Source organism: Crocodylus siamensis, chromosome 11, assembly GCF_052110815.1.
Source record: "Crocodylus siamensis isolate JL-2025a chromosome 11, ASM5211081v1, whole genome shotgun sequence".
Lineage (NCBI taxonomy): Eukaryota > Metazoa > Chordata > Crocodylia > Crocodylidae > Crocodylus > Crocodylus siamensis.
This window is the reverse complement of record NC_143405.1, coordinates 7,650,978-7,667,699: the sequence shown is the minus strand read 5'-3', so window position 1 is coordinate 7,667,699 and position 16,722 is coordinate 7,650,978. Positions and strand designations below refer to the sequence as shown.

Below are 16,722 nucleotides of genomic sequence, written 5' to 3'. Positions count from 1 at the left end.
CCTTGAAAAGCAAAAGCCAGCTGAGATGCCATCCCAAAGATAGAAATGAAGCAAGCACAGAGACAGACAAAACTGACTTAAGTCCAGACAGATGCTGCTGAGTGTTTTACGCCTTTTCACTTGATCAAGTTAGCTGAAGCATGTGTAGATGAAACAAAGGCCCATCCCTCTTCAGAACTGAACTGATGTGACAATATACCTTAGAAGAGAGCATCACAATCAGATATCAGGGGATTCAGCACAAACCATGGTTGAAAGAGCAAAGCAGCAGCAGACTATACACATCACAGACTGGGCTGAATGGAGTCAGAGGAATAATTCAGAGAGTTTCAGTGGAACTCCCCCCAGACTAACTGCAGGCAACAGAAGCTTTTTAAAGCTAAAAGATGACTGACATCAGACAGCCAGGAAAAGTCCCAGGGCTAAGTGACAGAAGAAACAGAGTCAGGGCTCCCTGCTCACATCCTTCAGTTGAAGACCTCTTATAACTTAACTGTGAATATTCTCCTGTAGGAAAAGTGATTTTTAAATGGGACATGAAAAGAAAAAAAAAAAAGGAAAAAACTGGAAGTGTGTAGAGACACTCATTCTCAGTTGGGAACAGACTCTTCATAAGTTCTCTTGTTCATTATCAGACAACTGTGCAGGTTGAACAGTCTTGCATCAACTCACAATCACTCGCATCTAAGCCATTTTATAAAGGCAAGATAAATATGTTGATATCAGAGTGGCAATTCATCCCTGAGTAACTAAGTTTTATTATTTGCGAACGTCAGATAAGTCCAGTTTAGAATGGGGATTTGACTATGTTCCATCTATGAAAAAACATCTGCTGCAGTTAATCTCCTCAGTAGATTTAGGATTTGTTGGACAGGGCAATGGAGAACTTACTCTTTATCCCGTTTCTCATGCCCATCTGCTACATCAAAGACCAGGTAGGGCTGAAATGGCCAATCTGAAGAACATCGGCTCTCCTCTGTTGCTCTATGAAAAAAAAGCATAATTATAAATCGGGTGACCGTAAAGTTTAGAGCACTCACACATCATTTATTCACTAAGGTTAACAAAAACCAGAGGTTTTGCAGCTTCTCATCTGGATTCCTTAGATCCAAGCATGGATTTGAGTTATTGGTGACAAAGAATTATCCCAGTATCAGAGACAGCAAGCTAGTGAATTAATGCACCAAAGCCAAGAGCTAGAGAAAGAGGGGAACACAGGTCTTCACATTAGTTAAAAAGTTTTTCTTCTCTTACATAACGAAATCTTCCACAAAAGTATAATTACTGAAATGTCAAACAAGTCCTGTTAGTCTACCATAAATACCCCCTTTTAAAAAGCTATCAGAATGGTACTCACCTGTCAGTCTTCAGAGTCTTCCTATAAACATAGTTGGATGGGAAGAGGCAGATGTCAGGATGCATCCTGTATTGTACAGTCAGCTGCACAACTGGTAGCTTCCCTATAATATTTTGCTGCACCTGTTCTTCCAGATGTTTGTGTAGGCGAGCCATCAAAGACTGATCATAGCCATAATCCTGAGCTTTCTGCCAGAGGGAAGACACAGGATTGAGTTTTGTAGAGTTAGGTGCATCTTTAATTTCATCATAGGTATTCCCAAAGGGGTTTAAACTTGTGGTATTGGACACAGTTTTCACATCTTTACCTCACTGCTGAGACACTGAGTTTTAGAGTAATACAAATATTTACATTTTAGTTTTCAGTCTGTAGTTGTCAGTAAGTTTGCCACATTACTCCAGCAGAATTTTAGCAACAGAGACCTGACCTTGAGGATAAATAAGAAAAAATGCCTAAACTAGTTTCAGGTGCATAACAGCTATGTGCTGTATAAATTACTTACATTTACATTTTAAGATTACCTGGATTAAATTACTAGGAATAGAAAAAAAATAAGATACGGCAAATTTGTAAAAAGAGAACAAACACCTTCAGTTCAGGTTCTTTTCTTAAATTTAGATTTACTTTGTAAATCAGCATCTTCCATGAGATGTGCAAACAAAGCACTAAGCAAGTTCCTGTCAGCCTCAGCCAACAAGTCCATCAATTCTCTAGACATATCAGCCCCACTGTCAGTGTGATATTCAACACTACACAGCTTCTCTTCCCATGATTACTATGATAGAGTTAAATACTTTAACTCGTACCTGGAATATAAGACCTTCAAAGTGGGATCTTTTTAGCTTACTAGTCTTGACAGACCCACTGGCAGAAGGACACAAGCAGTGTGGATGCCTTCTGTTTTTATTTCTTTTCTCTCCCAGCTGTGCTGAGTTCTGTGTTGCTACAGCTACAAGTTTATTGAGAACTGAATTGGCTAGCCTAAAAGAATTTCAGGTGGGTCTACGCACTGGTTACCGTCACATTTTTTACTGCATTCAGACATACCCATGGTAAGTTGACCAAGGTCACACTAAGTCTGTGGCAGTGCAGACTGTATGTGGGTCAGCTGAGGTCAGGGTCAATGCCCTCAACTACTGAACAATCCTTTTTCTCTGTATGTAGCATAAGCTCATAGGCTGCAACCTAGCCTCAAATTAAGTACTTCTGCAGCTTGTGTTACTAGTTTAATTGTGCCTTCACTATTTCCATTATGCAAAAGAACCAATACAATCTGAATACTTACCATAGATATTACAGTGGGAGGGAGTTGCTTGGGATCTCCAACAAGGACAAGTTTACTACAGCGATGTATCAGTGGAATGAGAGTTTCAACCTCACATGCTTGTCCTGCCTTTCATATGTTCAAACAAGAAGAAATAAAGTTCCAATTATAAGCCAACGGGAGGAAAGGAGAGAAGCAGCATTATATATTTTCCACTACCATACGCAGAGTAATTAAAACATTCATTTTTAAAAAGGTTGCCAAAAAAGGGGAGGGAAAAAAGATATTTTCCTTAAATTTTTTCAACAAGCAAATCCAAAATAAATTTCTTCTCTTAATATCCAATTACTTCCAGAGCTCTCAAAACAGATACAAATATAACTCGTCCATCTGGATGAATCCCTATGGTAAGAGCTACAGTTTACATTAACTCAAAGAAATAACTCATTAAGATACCAGATACATGATTGAGATAGTTAACTTAAAAGCATTTCACAAATGCAGGCTTTGTGGATGTAGGATCTCTGAGAGGCATGGTAGAAAGTAGATTTGGACAGTTCCTCTTTATGTGTAGGACCAAAGAAATCTACCCACAAAAACTGGCTAAGTAAGGGGGCACGAAGCTTTCTATCCTCTGCAGAAGATACGGCAATTTGGAGATCTAAGCCTGGCTCTGGCAAAGAGGAGAACTTATTCTGAGATGCCACAATGGAGTGCTTTGAGGAAAAAAGTGCAACGTAAGTAGTAAGCTCATAAGAACGGCTATTTCGCTGTCCTCTCAAATATTTTGCTGTGGCCACTGCTAGGCAATTTAGTACTGTTGTCGTTTAATAGCTTTGCTGACCTCATCCACAATGACGCAACTGAAAGGGTCAAGTCCCTGTCGTCGAAAAGCAGACTCCAGCAGAAAACCTCCACTTGTGCTCAATGTGCAGCAGATGATGTGGGACTCCAAAATGATGCTAGCCTGCACTTCCTGTGGACGGCCTCGAACCTTTGAGCAGAAGGACAGGACACAATGTCTCCATTCATCTTTCCTTTAGTCAGTCATTGTCAGATCTTTTTGCACTATCTGTTTGCCTTTCTTACTACCCGAGAGTCTGACCAATTTTAGCAGCTAAGAAGTTCAAGTATTAATTGTACAGTTATACTGAAGTTAGCTCCTTACAGCGAGATTAGTGCTCACACAAAGAAACTGAACATGAGGCAAAGTCTACCTGCCCAAATTTTTATGCTGACTTGACCTCCCAAGCTCTACACTATTTGCAAGATACAGGCTGCAATCTTAGCAAAAGTCTGTTTTTGTATCTGTAGGCTACAGGGCAAAGACACTTTGAATTAGTTCATCAATCCATTAGCTCAGTGGTTCTCAACCTTTTTAGATTCAGGACACCCCTTAGAAGATGCCAGCTCTTATTTTTACTATTTTAAGTACAGATAAATAATAGAGCAATTCTGCTGCAAAACTCACAAAGACCACAACTATGGATTTCCATTTCAAACTCTGGGTTTCTCTTGTGAATCATGTTTGCAAACTTAACAGTACTAACACTGCACGGCACCTCCATGACACCTCTGAAAGGATCTTATGGCACCTCAGGGTGCTGTGGTACACTGGTTGAGAATGACTACATTAGCCCAAGCCAAGCTTCCTGCCAAGGAAAAAGTAAAGACTCATGGGCAGCTTATATCTATCAGAGGTCAAACTACCACTAAAGCTTTGGACTTATGCTCTCAGCCGCTTTAAGTCCAAATCACAGTCACTTCCACAGGAGATGAAAAGTTAGCAATAAATATTTCAACTAAGGCTGTCTTAAAGAGTTGCCCCAGGCAAAAGTTCCTACCTCCTTGAGTTGAGAAGCAAGCTCTTGCCTCTCTTTTGAAAGTCTGCCAATTTCATCATCCAACTTTTGACTCTGGGGGAGAGAAAAAAAATAAAATAAATGAACTGAACCTTTGTTTCAAGCACAATTAACAATGCATATTTGCTAAGGCCCTTTGTTCTCTTATACCCTCAAGGTTTTATAAACATGATCAAACTTAGAGTCTTTTAAGAGCTAAATGCATCTGGCCAAGCTGATAAGTTTCACAGAAAAGATACAAAATTGTGAGCTGTCTACAACCTAAGATACTCAGACTCTTGAACATATGGCCTTGAACTTCCTTTCTCCATACTGCTACGAATCACAATTTGTCATCTGTAAGCTATAACTTGAGCATGGATACCAAGCGTTTAATGCAACAACTGGGAGACTTATGCAGAGCTTAGGTTATGGTTTGTATGGGATGGTTTGGATAGGGACGACCCTGCCCCAGGCAGGGGCTTCCACTATGACTCAAAGGAACACCCATACAGAAGTACTACAAACATGATCACAAAGCTGTCACATCCAGCCACTTGATCCATCTACTTCAAGCATTAAAGAAAACTTAACACACCCACACACTCTTGAATGAATGAAAAGTTTCCAAAGACCCTGGTTAAGTTTAGTTAGAAAGGAGTAATACTTCCAGTTAGCAACAACATTTAGCAACAGTTAGCAAAGGACTCTGACAACTGCCATCTCCAGGTCTGCATATTAACGTATGTCTATTTTTAACAGCTTCTTAATGATAGAGGAAAAGGCTTTTTGTGAAAGATTCTGGCCTATTCTAGTATAGTGTGAGTCATGGGATCATAGGAAATGGAAAGGAAAATGTTCCTCTACTCAAAATGAAAAAAGGTACGCTAGATTCAGAAAGAAGGTTCTCTAAGTTCCATTTTGGAGTACAAAAAAAAATTGCAAAGAATGAAATCCAAGTCAAACCACCTTCTCCCTCTTTTCACACCTATCCATGGCTCGCTGACGAGAGAGCATGTCCAGCTGACGATCCAGAGCTTCTTTTCTCTTGTGAAAATCTTGATCACGGCCAGAGTGCCCCCGGTCTACAAAAGAACATGAAAAACAAACAAGTTTAAAACTTGTACTACAAAATCGTACCAACCTCCTCTGCACAGTTATGAAAAATAGGAGGACTTCAAAACACCTACTTTACTCATTACTATTTATGCTCCCACCTTGCCCCTTACCTAGAGCAATGAAAAATGAACTTAGCATCTCTTGTTCACTAACCAGACTGCAGTGTCTGGATTTTAAATAAACTCTTTACTCATGCGGGGGAGAGAAGATGGAGGGGGAGGAGAAGGTGAAAGGTTTTCCCTGGAACTTGCTTTTATTTGTATAGAAAGTATACTTGCTTTAAAAAAAAAAAAAAAAAAAAAAAAATGTAGTTTAGCCCAAACTTTGCTGACAGCACCCCTCAAAGGCCCTCAAAGAAAAGGGTTTGTGAAATATTTTGGGAAAATATATACTGTTCTATAAACATCTGCCATCACAATGGCTCTCCCCCATGCAGTGGAACTAAGTACACAGCCCCATCAAATCTCCAAACCATCTCCTTATAAAGGTTTAAAAAAACCCAAATAAATAAACAAAATCTGCACTTTACTCACTCATTCTGTAGCTAACTTGACTATCCAAGCTAAATCTCAGGACATCAGTGCTGATTGATTTTTGTGGACCCAGTCGCACTAGGTTTATATCTCCACAGTTCCCTATACAGAAACCATACTGTTAGAATCCTCTTAGACAGCATGTTTGAGAAATACATTTCAAAAGAACTAAAACCAATAATTAAATGGTATTCAGAGTGTTTGAGTGATGTGGTAGCTGTAATAATTTAAAAAAAAAAAAGTGAGAGGCAAGGATTTTTGTGGGTGATATCTTTTATTGGATCAGTTGCATGGCTGGGATGGACCATAGACAAGGTTTTGAATGCAATGTATTCTTTTTCAGGTCACTTTGTTTAAGTCTATTCCAACCATTCACTTGGTCCAATAAAGGATATTACCCACAAAAATCCTTGCCTTCACTGCAGGGGTTGTCAGCCGGGGGTACATGTACCAGGGGTCCATGTCTGGCCGTTGAGGGTACACTGACCCAAGAAGGTTGAAAACCCCTGCTCTACTATCAGGAGATTACTACAGTTAATTCATACCTGTGTGAAGGCAGCTAGTAATTTAACAGATCTATGTTTCAGAAAACAAAATGTGATCTATTTGCATATGTAATTGTTGCCTCATATAATACATGATCTGTTTTTTGTTCATTTAGGTAATGCATTCTTCAGCTTTGCTAGCCAAGTTTGCAATACTTCTAGCCGAGAAAAGCTTTTCTTTTCCTGAAACACATTTTTATTAGAAGCACATTTTTGTTAGAAGACTGCAAAAAAAAAAAAATGCAGTGTCCACATGACTGTGGAATTAGTATCTGCTCTGCAGAAAAAACCTTCAGAACACTGCTGCCTCGTTTAGTCCTTGCCAAATTCACAACAAGCACAAACAAGTACAGGAGGGAAAAAAAAAACAAGAAAGCAAATTAAATGTCAAAGCATATTGCAAGAGAGTTTTATCCTTAATTTGAGTTGCTCTTAAACTTAAAGCAAACCACATTCCAGCAGCTTTTCAATATATATATATAAAAATAAAACAAGCAAACAACCTTCCATCCCAAGTTTAGAGACATGCTTAACAAGCAGAAAACAGATATTAGCACAAAGGAAGAAAAAGAATCAGCAATGACGACTTAAAATTACAAGTATAAGTACTTATTAATAAAGACTATAACCCACTGACAAACAATTTACGGCATGTGCTTTCTTGAGAAATATATGAAAACAACAAGCATCAAGCTTGAGTTCATACTAACTATACTCTTCAGAGAAAATGTAGCTTACTCTTCAGCCACACAATGCCGTAACTGTACACATGCTTTATCCATAATGTGATACTATAAAGGGAGCTGCCTTCTAGTTAACCTTCAAACGTTGCCCATTTATGAACAAACTTTAAACATACGATCTGTTCATACCCAAAGGATTTTTTATATTTTGACATTTTTCTTTGAATTCAAGGATGATCTTTTTCATGAGCTCGTCAATAGCAGCATTGGATGGTGCACAAACCAGAACACGATTTCGCTTGATCTTGGCATTCATATTTTGAGCTGGATTCTCCTTCCCAAACTTCTGTGGGTTAATTAACAAAGAAATCAAAACATGTTGTTGAGTCTAGTCTGTTCATTTCAAATGACCGACCAGTTGCACTTCTCTCAATCTGGCTGGCTTACTCAGAAAGACATTTCATTTCCAGTGTTGTGGCTAGCATCCAATGAAAACCTCATAGCCTCTTATGCCGTAACAAAGAGCTTTAAGTGAAATAATTACATTTCCTAATGGCTACAACAACAAGTACCTCATTACAGCAATAATTCCATTTACTATGCTAGATTATGGACTTGTTTTTGCTTTTTCTTTTGGGCAAGCAAAACCAAGTACCCAAGGTGATTATAGTTCCATACTGCATACCTCACTTAAGATACGGAACAGGAGTCCAACAATAGTTTTTGATTTTCCTGTACCAGGTGGTCCGTGAATCAGGCAGATTCTAGGAAGGCCTGGGTGCTGCTTCACCATGGCATAAGCAGTTTCAATAGCTTTCTTCTGATCTTCATTGTATTCTTTATAGTATGATGTCTACAGGGGAAGAAAAAAAAGGAACACTGCATTACCAAATCAAATAATTTTCAGGTGTTTCTCCTCATGTCTTCAGGATGGAGAGCCTCAAGGGTACACAAGTTTTTGAGCCTGGGTTTGCTTTCTGTATACAAATGCCTGATCTGGAAGCTGCAAGGAGAAGATTGTTTCCTCTCAAACCTATATTCCAGGTTACCTTTTTTTTTTAAAACCAATATTTCTCCACAGAAGAGTAGACAACCGAATGCTTCTTTGAGAGAGCTACTAATACAAAACTGCACTCTAAGTCATAACAATAAAGTCTCCTAAACACATGTTCAATCTCTTTTATCTGTACCCCAAATTCAATGCCAAGACAGAGTTTGAAACTGAAAGATGTTTTTTCAAACCTCACTCAGCTTCCCAATACCACATTCAGTCAGGCCCTAACCTTTTATCTGACTTTTCTAAATTAAAATGCAAGAAGCCTGATAAAATAAAAGGTACGGATTGGCCTACGTTTCACACTTTCACTAGCATTACTATTTAACTTGTAAAGGACTTACAGTTCTCTCGGAAGCAGTACTCAAATCTCTTGGACAGAAGTCATTATAATTTGGATGTATGATGGCTTTAGCAAGAGGACTCCTACCCAACAGTAGCAGACCTCTGAACTTTCGTTGTGTAGTAACTAGAGAGCTGACCACTTCACATTTCACCTGCTGATTTATGTAGGATGACAAATTGCCTCGTGTTTGGACAAAAAGATGACAAACAATACGCTGCTCATTTTGACCTGTACGAAGAAAGGAGGAAAGAAAGTATCATAACAGTAAAAGGATCAATTCAAAGTACATTGGGCTGTTAGGACCAGATGCTGCTTGATATAAGAATACCAACAAGCAAGTCGACTGTGACCATTATCTTTACCTCCCATTGCTTTACTTTGTTGGGCAAGCAATAACACATGCTACTCTTCTACTATTAATTTTTCAATTGTAATGGTTACATTTCCTTTCAAACAGCTGACTTCTGAAACTCCATGCTCATCTTCTAGAAGATACTTAGCATTAACCAGCTGAGTTCATGGGAGTTGGGGGACCAGACCTACAAGATGCTGAATGCCCACAAGTGCACATAGACCTTACTCACCATTAAGTTTTGGCTTTAAAGCAACTTTACCCAAGAAGTTTTGGATATCTGCTGTAACAAGCTTATAAAAACTACATGGGAGACGTGTGGGTTTGACTCTTGGCCTGTTACAGCTCTTGTAGCTGTAACTCTTACAGCTCTTGTAGCTGTAACTGGGAAAAAGCATTTAAACTTCTGTTTGGGGGAGGAGTGTGTTCAATTCAACACTTTCCGTCAGCTAACAACAGAGCTGGATCATTCCAAAAGGAATCCCATTTTTATCACAGTAGCTAAAAACATGCCACTATGAAAAGAAGAAAACTTAGGTGTTAAAATATAATAAGGCACACTATTACAGAGAGAGTAACTGTTTTCTAGTGATTCCACAGATGTTTAGGAATAGTATCTGGAAGAAATTTGCAATGTCTAAATAAACCATTACCACCAATAACAAAAAAGAGCCATTTTTAAGTTTGAAACTACAAACCTAGATGGAAGGTCTGATCAAATACTCACAGCGATGCTTGAACAAATGTTACAAACCATTCTGCTCGGAGACCATTTCAATTTTAAAAGGGAACTCAATTTGCTATTCAGTCAGCTAGATAACAAGTTTGGAGCAAAAGCTCTTGCTAAAATGGAATGCCAGAAAATAAATGCCAAGAAGTTAAACCTGCATCAAGAATGGACTCTGTGAAACATGCTGCTGTAAGAAATAAAATGACTTTATTAAAAATCATCTCCTGCAAAACTCAGATGTTCATTTCCCAAAGGACTAATAATGCTACACCTTCTCTTAACCAAGCTTGCTTACCTCGTTCTGTGAAATGGGTACGGGAGAAGCGGGTCACGTGACCAACATGACGCACAGGATGGCAATCCATCTCACTTTCCTCTGCCAAGGGGTTTTGCTTTTCATGCACAACCAGAAAAATCAAATCTTCCTCCTTTGGATGAAGCTGCTTGACCAGATCCCTTTCCCGAATGTAAACTACCAGGAATAATGTAAAAATTCAAGTAACAGCCATCTTGCATGTGGATGACCTCGGAATTTTTAATTTATTGTGTGCACTTATGAATTATGCGCTTACTAACTGTTGAAGCACTACAATTATTTGAGACAAGACTATATAGAAAGCATGATCTGCTCAACCCCAAGGGAATCGCAAGCCACAAAAGGAATCAATGCAAGGAGTATAATTTAATTCCTGATTCCCAATTAAAATGCGTGAAACCAAAGCAAGACAAACTATTTCATTCCTTCTCATTAAGAAACCTGTTATCAAAACAAAATTCTAAGTGGACAAAATCCAACATATTCAATATTCAAAAACCAACCATTACAGTGAATCATTTTGAAGCATATAAAGATATTTTTGCCATATATTTTCAGTCTTAGGGAATATTTTTAAATATATATTTAAAAATCAACAATACTCTCTCATAAATTTGGGGTTTTGCATATTCAATGTTAGCTCATAAAGCAAGAACAAAAGCTTTTGCCATCTGCCACTGGAAAGGTGCATTTTTCCTGGCAATTTCTTCCTAGACATTTATAACCACGCTCACTATATGTGAATAGGTATCAGACCTGGCTCATTGCTTCAGCATGAATCAAGGCTTGAGGTGTGCACCTCTTCCACCTTTTTCTACTCCTCTAACTTGTAATTCATTAAGGCATAATGACATTGTTCTTTTTCATCTCCCAAAGTAGCAAGGCTTCATAAATATTCTTACCTGTAAATTCAGCTTGATTCAAGTCAGCAGAGAACTTTTTTAAATGCAAATGATAAGCATTCTTCTCTTTAACCTTCTGACTTTCTTGCCATTCTTGTGCCAGCTATACACAAAATGGGGGGAAAAAAGGAGCAGAAACTTAGCTTTTTTGCCTTTGCAAGTCACCTTGAAGGTGCATTGAATTGCTCTGCTGGAGCGAGTGGGAGAGGAGGTGATGCAGGAAACAAAGCAAAAAAGACCCTCATTTTCTTGATCACTGAAGTGTTCTACAGTATTTTAGATCTTCAAACTTCTTCCTACAGAAATGTACAAACGTTCTAAGATTTTCTTTTAAATCGTAATAGCATAGCATTCTTAGAAATTGAGTTAAGAGGACATGCAACATATAGTTGTCCTAAACTTCTCTATATTTGATGAATAACAGCCCATTATAAAAGACAGAAAGTTGGGGGGAAGGGGAAAGGAGGAAATAGTTTAAAGGCGAAACAGGTAAATTACTTACCGTTTCAAAGGCATTTAGCATCATCAAGGGGAAAAATGTGTCAAAATAGTCATTGTATCCTTGGAACTTGACAGGAACAGATGCCACAATTGCCTGAAGAAGGTTATTTGGAGGTCCAAAACTGCCAAAGTTGGCAAATATCTCATAATTCCATTTCAGGACTTCTTTAACAAAAATAGTAGGATCACGCTGCACAGTGACAAGAGTATTTGACTGTGGGAAGTAAGAGACCCGTTTTTCTTGCCCTACACAAGTCTGAGCGGCAGGCCAACCCTGGAAATTTGAAACAGCTTTAGTCTGCATGTTCTGGGCCCGGAGAACATTGCTGGAATTCTGGGGCCGAAGAATACTGTTGAAACTTGGGGTCTTGAACACCCGATTCTCTGATGATACAGCTTTTGGATTCACTGGCTTGGATGCTGCAGGTTTTACTGCATTAAGTTTGTTTTTTGAAACCAGGGAAAGTTTTGAACTATTTTCAAGATCCTTACTGAGACTGGCATTCCGCGAAGAAGAGTTTGAGCTGAAAATTTTGGTAGTAGGAGGTTTGACAATCTTTGGTGGCAGAGGCTTGACAAAGAGATGATCTGATGAATCATTAAGAGAATGCTTACTACAAAACTCCCCTGTTTTTTCCACCTTCTCTGTACAGTCTTTGTACTTACACATCACAATACTGGAAGGCTCATTCTGCAACAGGCTTTCAGCAGCATTTCCTTCCATCTCTAGTGGCTCTTTACTAGGAAGTATAATAATGTTTTCCACTTGGGAACACATTTCCATATCCACAGGATCTGACTGAGTTAAAAATAAGTCATCGTCATCATTTTCATTCAATTTAAACATGTTCTCTTTTAAACTTGCCTCCTGACACTGAGGTGGTAACAGGGAAGTGGCCTTGACAATGCAGTCTTTTTCTGCGGCTTCACTTTTACCCTCTGCAGTTAAAGGGGAAGGAAAATATGGCAAAACAGGAATTGCTGTATTGTTGCCTTCTGTTTTAGAGGTGGGCTCTGCAGAAGCAGGCATTTTAAACATAGGTACAGGCTGGACTTCCTCACTCTCAGATGAGCAACTTTTCCTCATTTGTATTTTGTCCGGGGTAGAAAGACAACCAACTTGCTCAGATGTTCTTTGACTGGTTCTTGAAGCAGAAGCCAAGTCAAAAGCTGTAGGTTGCTGTATAGCAGCCGTCGGGTCTGCCCTTTTAACTATTCTTTTGCTTCTACTCCCAGAACTTCCAACCCGATTTTTCCCTCTGCCCTCTTGTTTGGGCCTCGTCTGCCTTAAAAACTGCAGATCTTGGGACGCCAGCATTTTTTTATTATTTTTGACACGAAGATTCCGGGGATCAATTAATATAGTTTTTTGTTTCTGCGGAACCGTAACTGCTCCAGCAACTCTGCCATAGTTACGTAGTTCGGCCATACTCTCTAAAGACCGCTGAGATAACTCAAAAGCTTTGCGGGGTGCCTTTTTCAAACCAAGTTTTTCTGCAGTTGATGTTGGTTTAGGACATTGGCGAACTTTCTTTGGAGGAACTACGGCAGGAGTTGACCTGCAGGGTTCAGTATTTTTACAACTGGCCTGAGGCAATTTTTTGCTTTGTGTAGTTTTAAGATTCATTTTTCTAGGACTCCTGCAAGCTGCTCTTGCCACTTTGGATTTTGCTAAACTTTTACTTGGACTTGCACTGCCTTTTTTAACAGCCAGCTTCTTAGCTAATGATGCTTTTGATGTAGATGTTCTGAGTTCTGTCAGGCTTGTTTTTGTTGTACCATGTTTAGCAACAGGATGTGTGTAAGAACGCTCCACTTGATCTGCTGCATTTCTCTTTGTAGCAGGTTCCTGACTAGTTAACTCGGATTTTATTTCAGCTGTACCAGCTTTCTTCTGATAAAAAACAGAACTTATCTGCTTTTCAGCATCCTTGGCTGCTTGTTCGATGACATCATCGCTGATGTAATCTGTATCATAGCCCCATTCATTTGTCTCATCTTCCAACTCTAAATTATTTGAAGAACAGCTGCCTGCTGAAGGCATCTGCTCACGGACTTGATTCACATTTTTGTCATCCATCTGAGAATCTTGCCAAACTGAAAAGACATCATCTTCAGTTTCAAATTCAAAATACTGAGATTCATAATCCTCGTATGGCAATGGGGAGCTATGACTCTTCATCTGTTCTTTCTTGCTCACACCATCAGAAACACAGGCAGATGTTAAAGGCTGCTTTTCTGGACATATGCTGTCATCTATTTTTCCAGTTTGCTTCTCAATAACTATTTTTTTTTCATCATCAGAAGATGAATCTGAAATGATAATGACTTGATTGTTGGGACAATCAGCATCGAATGAGGTCTCATTACTTGGGCCATTAGAAGAAGATCTAACAGCACCTTTTACTTTCCTCATTATGTCAGGCAGACAATGCTGTGGTTCGATTTCTTGGCTTGAATCAAGAGAAAAGTTGACACCTTTGGTATAGGCAGCTAAAGATAGTTTGTGAAGGTCTCTATCGAGCTGAGAGTCTGTTAAGGTCCTAGACCCAGAAATCCTATTCGCTAAATCACATGCAATCACTTCTTTACTCTCATCATTTTTTCTCTCCAAAACCCCTTCCCTTTTAAAATACCTGGAAATTGTTAGTGGCCTGTCTTCTGATTCTCTCTTAATTGAGTGTGGACTGATTTGAGGGGTATTACTAGGCCTCCCCCCTTCACCACTAGATATAGGTGGAATACTAACACCCACTGAAATTTCAGCCACGTGTAGTTTGCTCACAATTTGTTCTTTGCAGGCATCTTGCCTTGGGTGTAAATTGCCAAAATTAGACTGCTCTTGGTCTGAAGACTCTGCATTCAAGTCTTTATTTAACAGAAACTTTGACAAAGAACTTGATCTTCCTGCATGGGATATTTTTTTTGACAAGTTACCTATAATCGCTGTACATGGAATATGGTTATCATCATCACCACCCACTTCATTTTTAGGCAAATTAACCTCTTTTTTAAAGAAACTTGAAAACTCTAGTTGTGCATTATTTTTTTCTTGCTTAGCAGACAGAGGCTTGATCTCAACAATGCCATTCAGGCATCTGCCCTCCTGACTTTCAGGGCCTTTTGGAGTATGACAACTAATTGGCATTTCACCTTCACGCGCAACATTCACTCCCAGATCTTTGCTACGATCTTCTTTTGCATGCATACTCTCAGGACGAGACTGTGGTTGGTCTGTTCCTGAATTTGGCGCATCATTTGCTTTGTTTTTCTTCAAATGTGGTGATGACTTCATCAACTGCAATAATTTTGTGGCCAAATCACCTTTCTGTACACTGGTTTTCAAATTGCTGAGTTTATTGTCATCTACCTTAAAACTTGAGCAGGCATTAAGGGAGAGACTGACATCTTTTTCACTTGAGTTGCAAACGACTTCAGAAATAATACAAGGCTGAGCAGTCAGACACGCTGGCAACCTGGCTCCTGTTTTACAATTGGCTTCCAACACCCCACAGCTTTTTATATCAGAACAGTGGAGATCTGGGCTGCACACCTGATTAAGTAAGGTACTGTTCTTGGCATAGTTCTCTACTTGGGGGTTATTTTCATTATTATGGATATCCGTGTATTTGTCTGTTGTTACAAAGCTAGTTTGACCTTCATGCTCCACAGCTGACCCACTGAGTTCTTTTTTAACATTTGTCAAAAAGCAGTCAGTAGTTGCACAGGAATTGTAGGCAGATGGTATTTTATATTCCTCTTCCGAAGCATCTCCTCTTCTCGGGGAAGGACTCTGGGGACATACTTCATCTCTCCTACATGCTGAAGAAAATGATGGGCTGAAGTCATCCTTGGGATGTGTCTTCATTTTACATCTGTCATCAGATTTCCCTCTCTCTTGTTTCATAAGAACAGTGGATGAAGTTGTACAGATTGAGCTGTTCTCCAAAAGGAATGAAGAACTTGTGGATTTGTCCTTTATACTTTTTATTACCTGCTTTAAACAGGTTTGTAATTCTTGGGTTTCCCGGCTGCTCAGGTGCCAACCCAGAGAAATGTTTCCACGGAGAAGCAGATTTAGTTTGTCTAGGTATTGCTTGCAAAGAGTTTGCTGCCCTATTTGGTATCCTTCTCGAAGAAGGCTGCGTATCAACTGAACACACGCATACTGCACTGAGTTAAAAGACTGAGAGGATATTGCTGGTGTTTTTTCACCATGTCGCATAAATGCTACATTTGGGAGTTTAGAACATTTCACTATTGCTTCCACCCACTCTTGTGAGCTGATCCACAACAAATGCAGACACTTCTTATTTCTATGTAGCTCAATAATCGACACTAAAATCAGGATGAAAAATTCAGAGACTTTGTCACACTGCTGAACTCTTTCATTGAGAACGGCTTTGATTTCTGAGCAGAGATGGTGAATGACCTCTACAATGTAGGCTACTCCCAAGTCCTTGAGATCCATAAGTGATTGAACAAAAGGGATGAACCACAAAAATGTACTGTTATGGACTCGCATATCTTGGCCAATATCAGACTGAAGCACATTGGCCAATGTCTGCATATCTTCATACATATTGGGGCAATAATCTGGACAAATGGCAGTCTTCCACCCAGCGTCCTGGGGAGGAAAAAAAATTGAAAGCCTTAGCATGAAGTACTGCATCACTTGTCTTGCTTTGCTATATCTTAATTTTTTTTTTTAAACCAAAAGGTAACTTTCTTCCACAAAGGTTTGTCAAATAATTTGTAGGCACAATGACTTGGCACAATATTCCTATTCAACCTTAAAATCAATTACTAATAATATTATGTCCATGGCATATAGGATACCACAATGAAGCTCTAATCCTAAAGTGTAACCTACAAAAATGCTTCCCTAAGTCCCAAAACACTAATCACTATGCTGCTATGATCCTGCAGCTCCCACATGGTCAAATGAACTACATTTAATGGATTACAGACTTTCTACTATACATATGAGAGAATATTCATGACCTAAAAAGAAACAGATTCATTGAGGTACACGTTGCTTCTATCAGAAACAGTAAAGAATGTATACATTACCTACTGATCCATACAACCATAAGACAAAACACTTATAGTTGATGGCATCCTTTAATATCCCCCAGGTATGGAACATTGAAATATTAAAACAATATATTTTTACATC

At 39.0% G+C, this 16,722-nt stretch overlaps 1 protein-coding gene across 3 annotated transcripts in view; it reads right to left on the bottom strand.

Moving 5' to 3' along the window:
* SETX (senataxin) overlaps positions 1-16,722 on the bottom strand; it is a 41,209-nt gene that overhangs the window by 8,336 nt on the left and 16,151 nt on the right. For 2 of the 3 annotated variants that reach the window (XM_090021763.1, XM_090021765.1), the window contains exons 9-21: positions 11,545-16,170; positions 11,043-11,145; positions 10,120-10,296; positions 8,741-8,970; positions 8,028-8,195; positions 7,532-7,688; positions 6,115-6,216; positions 5,432-5,547; positions 4,466-4,537; positions 3,466-3,615; positions 2,643-2,750; positions 1,358-1,545; positions 892-984 (exon numbers count right to left, since the gene is read on the bottom strand). In XM_090021763.1, the coding sequence (XP_089877889.1) occupies positions 892-984; positions 1,358-1,545; positions 2,643-2,750; positions 3,466-3,615; positions 4,466-4,537; positions 5,432-5,547; positions 6,115-6,216; positions 7,532-7,688; positions 8,028-8,195; positions 8,741-8,970; positions 10,120-10,296; positions 11,043-11,145; positions 11,545-16,170 (6,290 nt within the window). The remainder of the gene's footprint in view (positions 1-891; positions 985-1,357; positions 1,546-2,642; positions 2,751-3,465; positions 3,616-4,465; positions 4,538-5,431; positions 5,548-6,114; positions 6,217-7,531; positions 7,689-8,027; positions 8,196-8,740; positions 8,971-10,119; positions 10,297-11,042; positions 11,146-11,544; positions 16,171-16,722) is intronic. The other variant, XM_090021764.1, reaches the window with a different exon arrangement.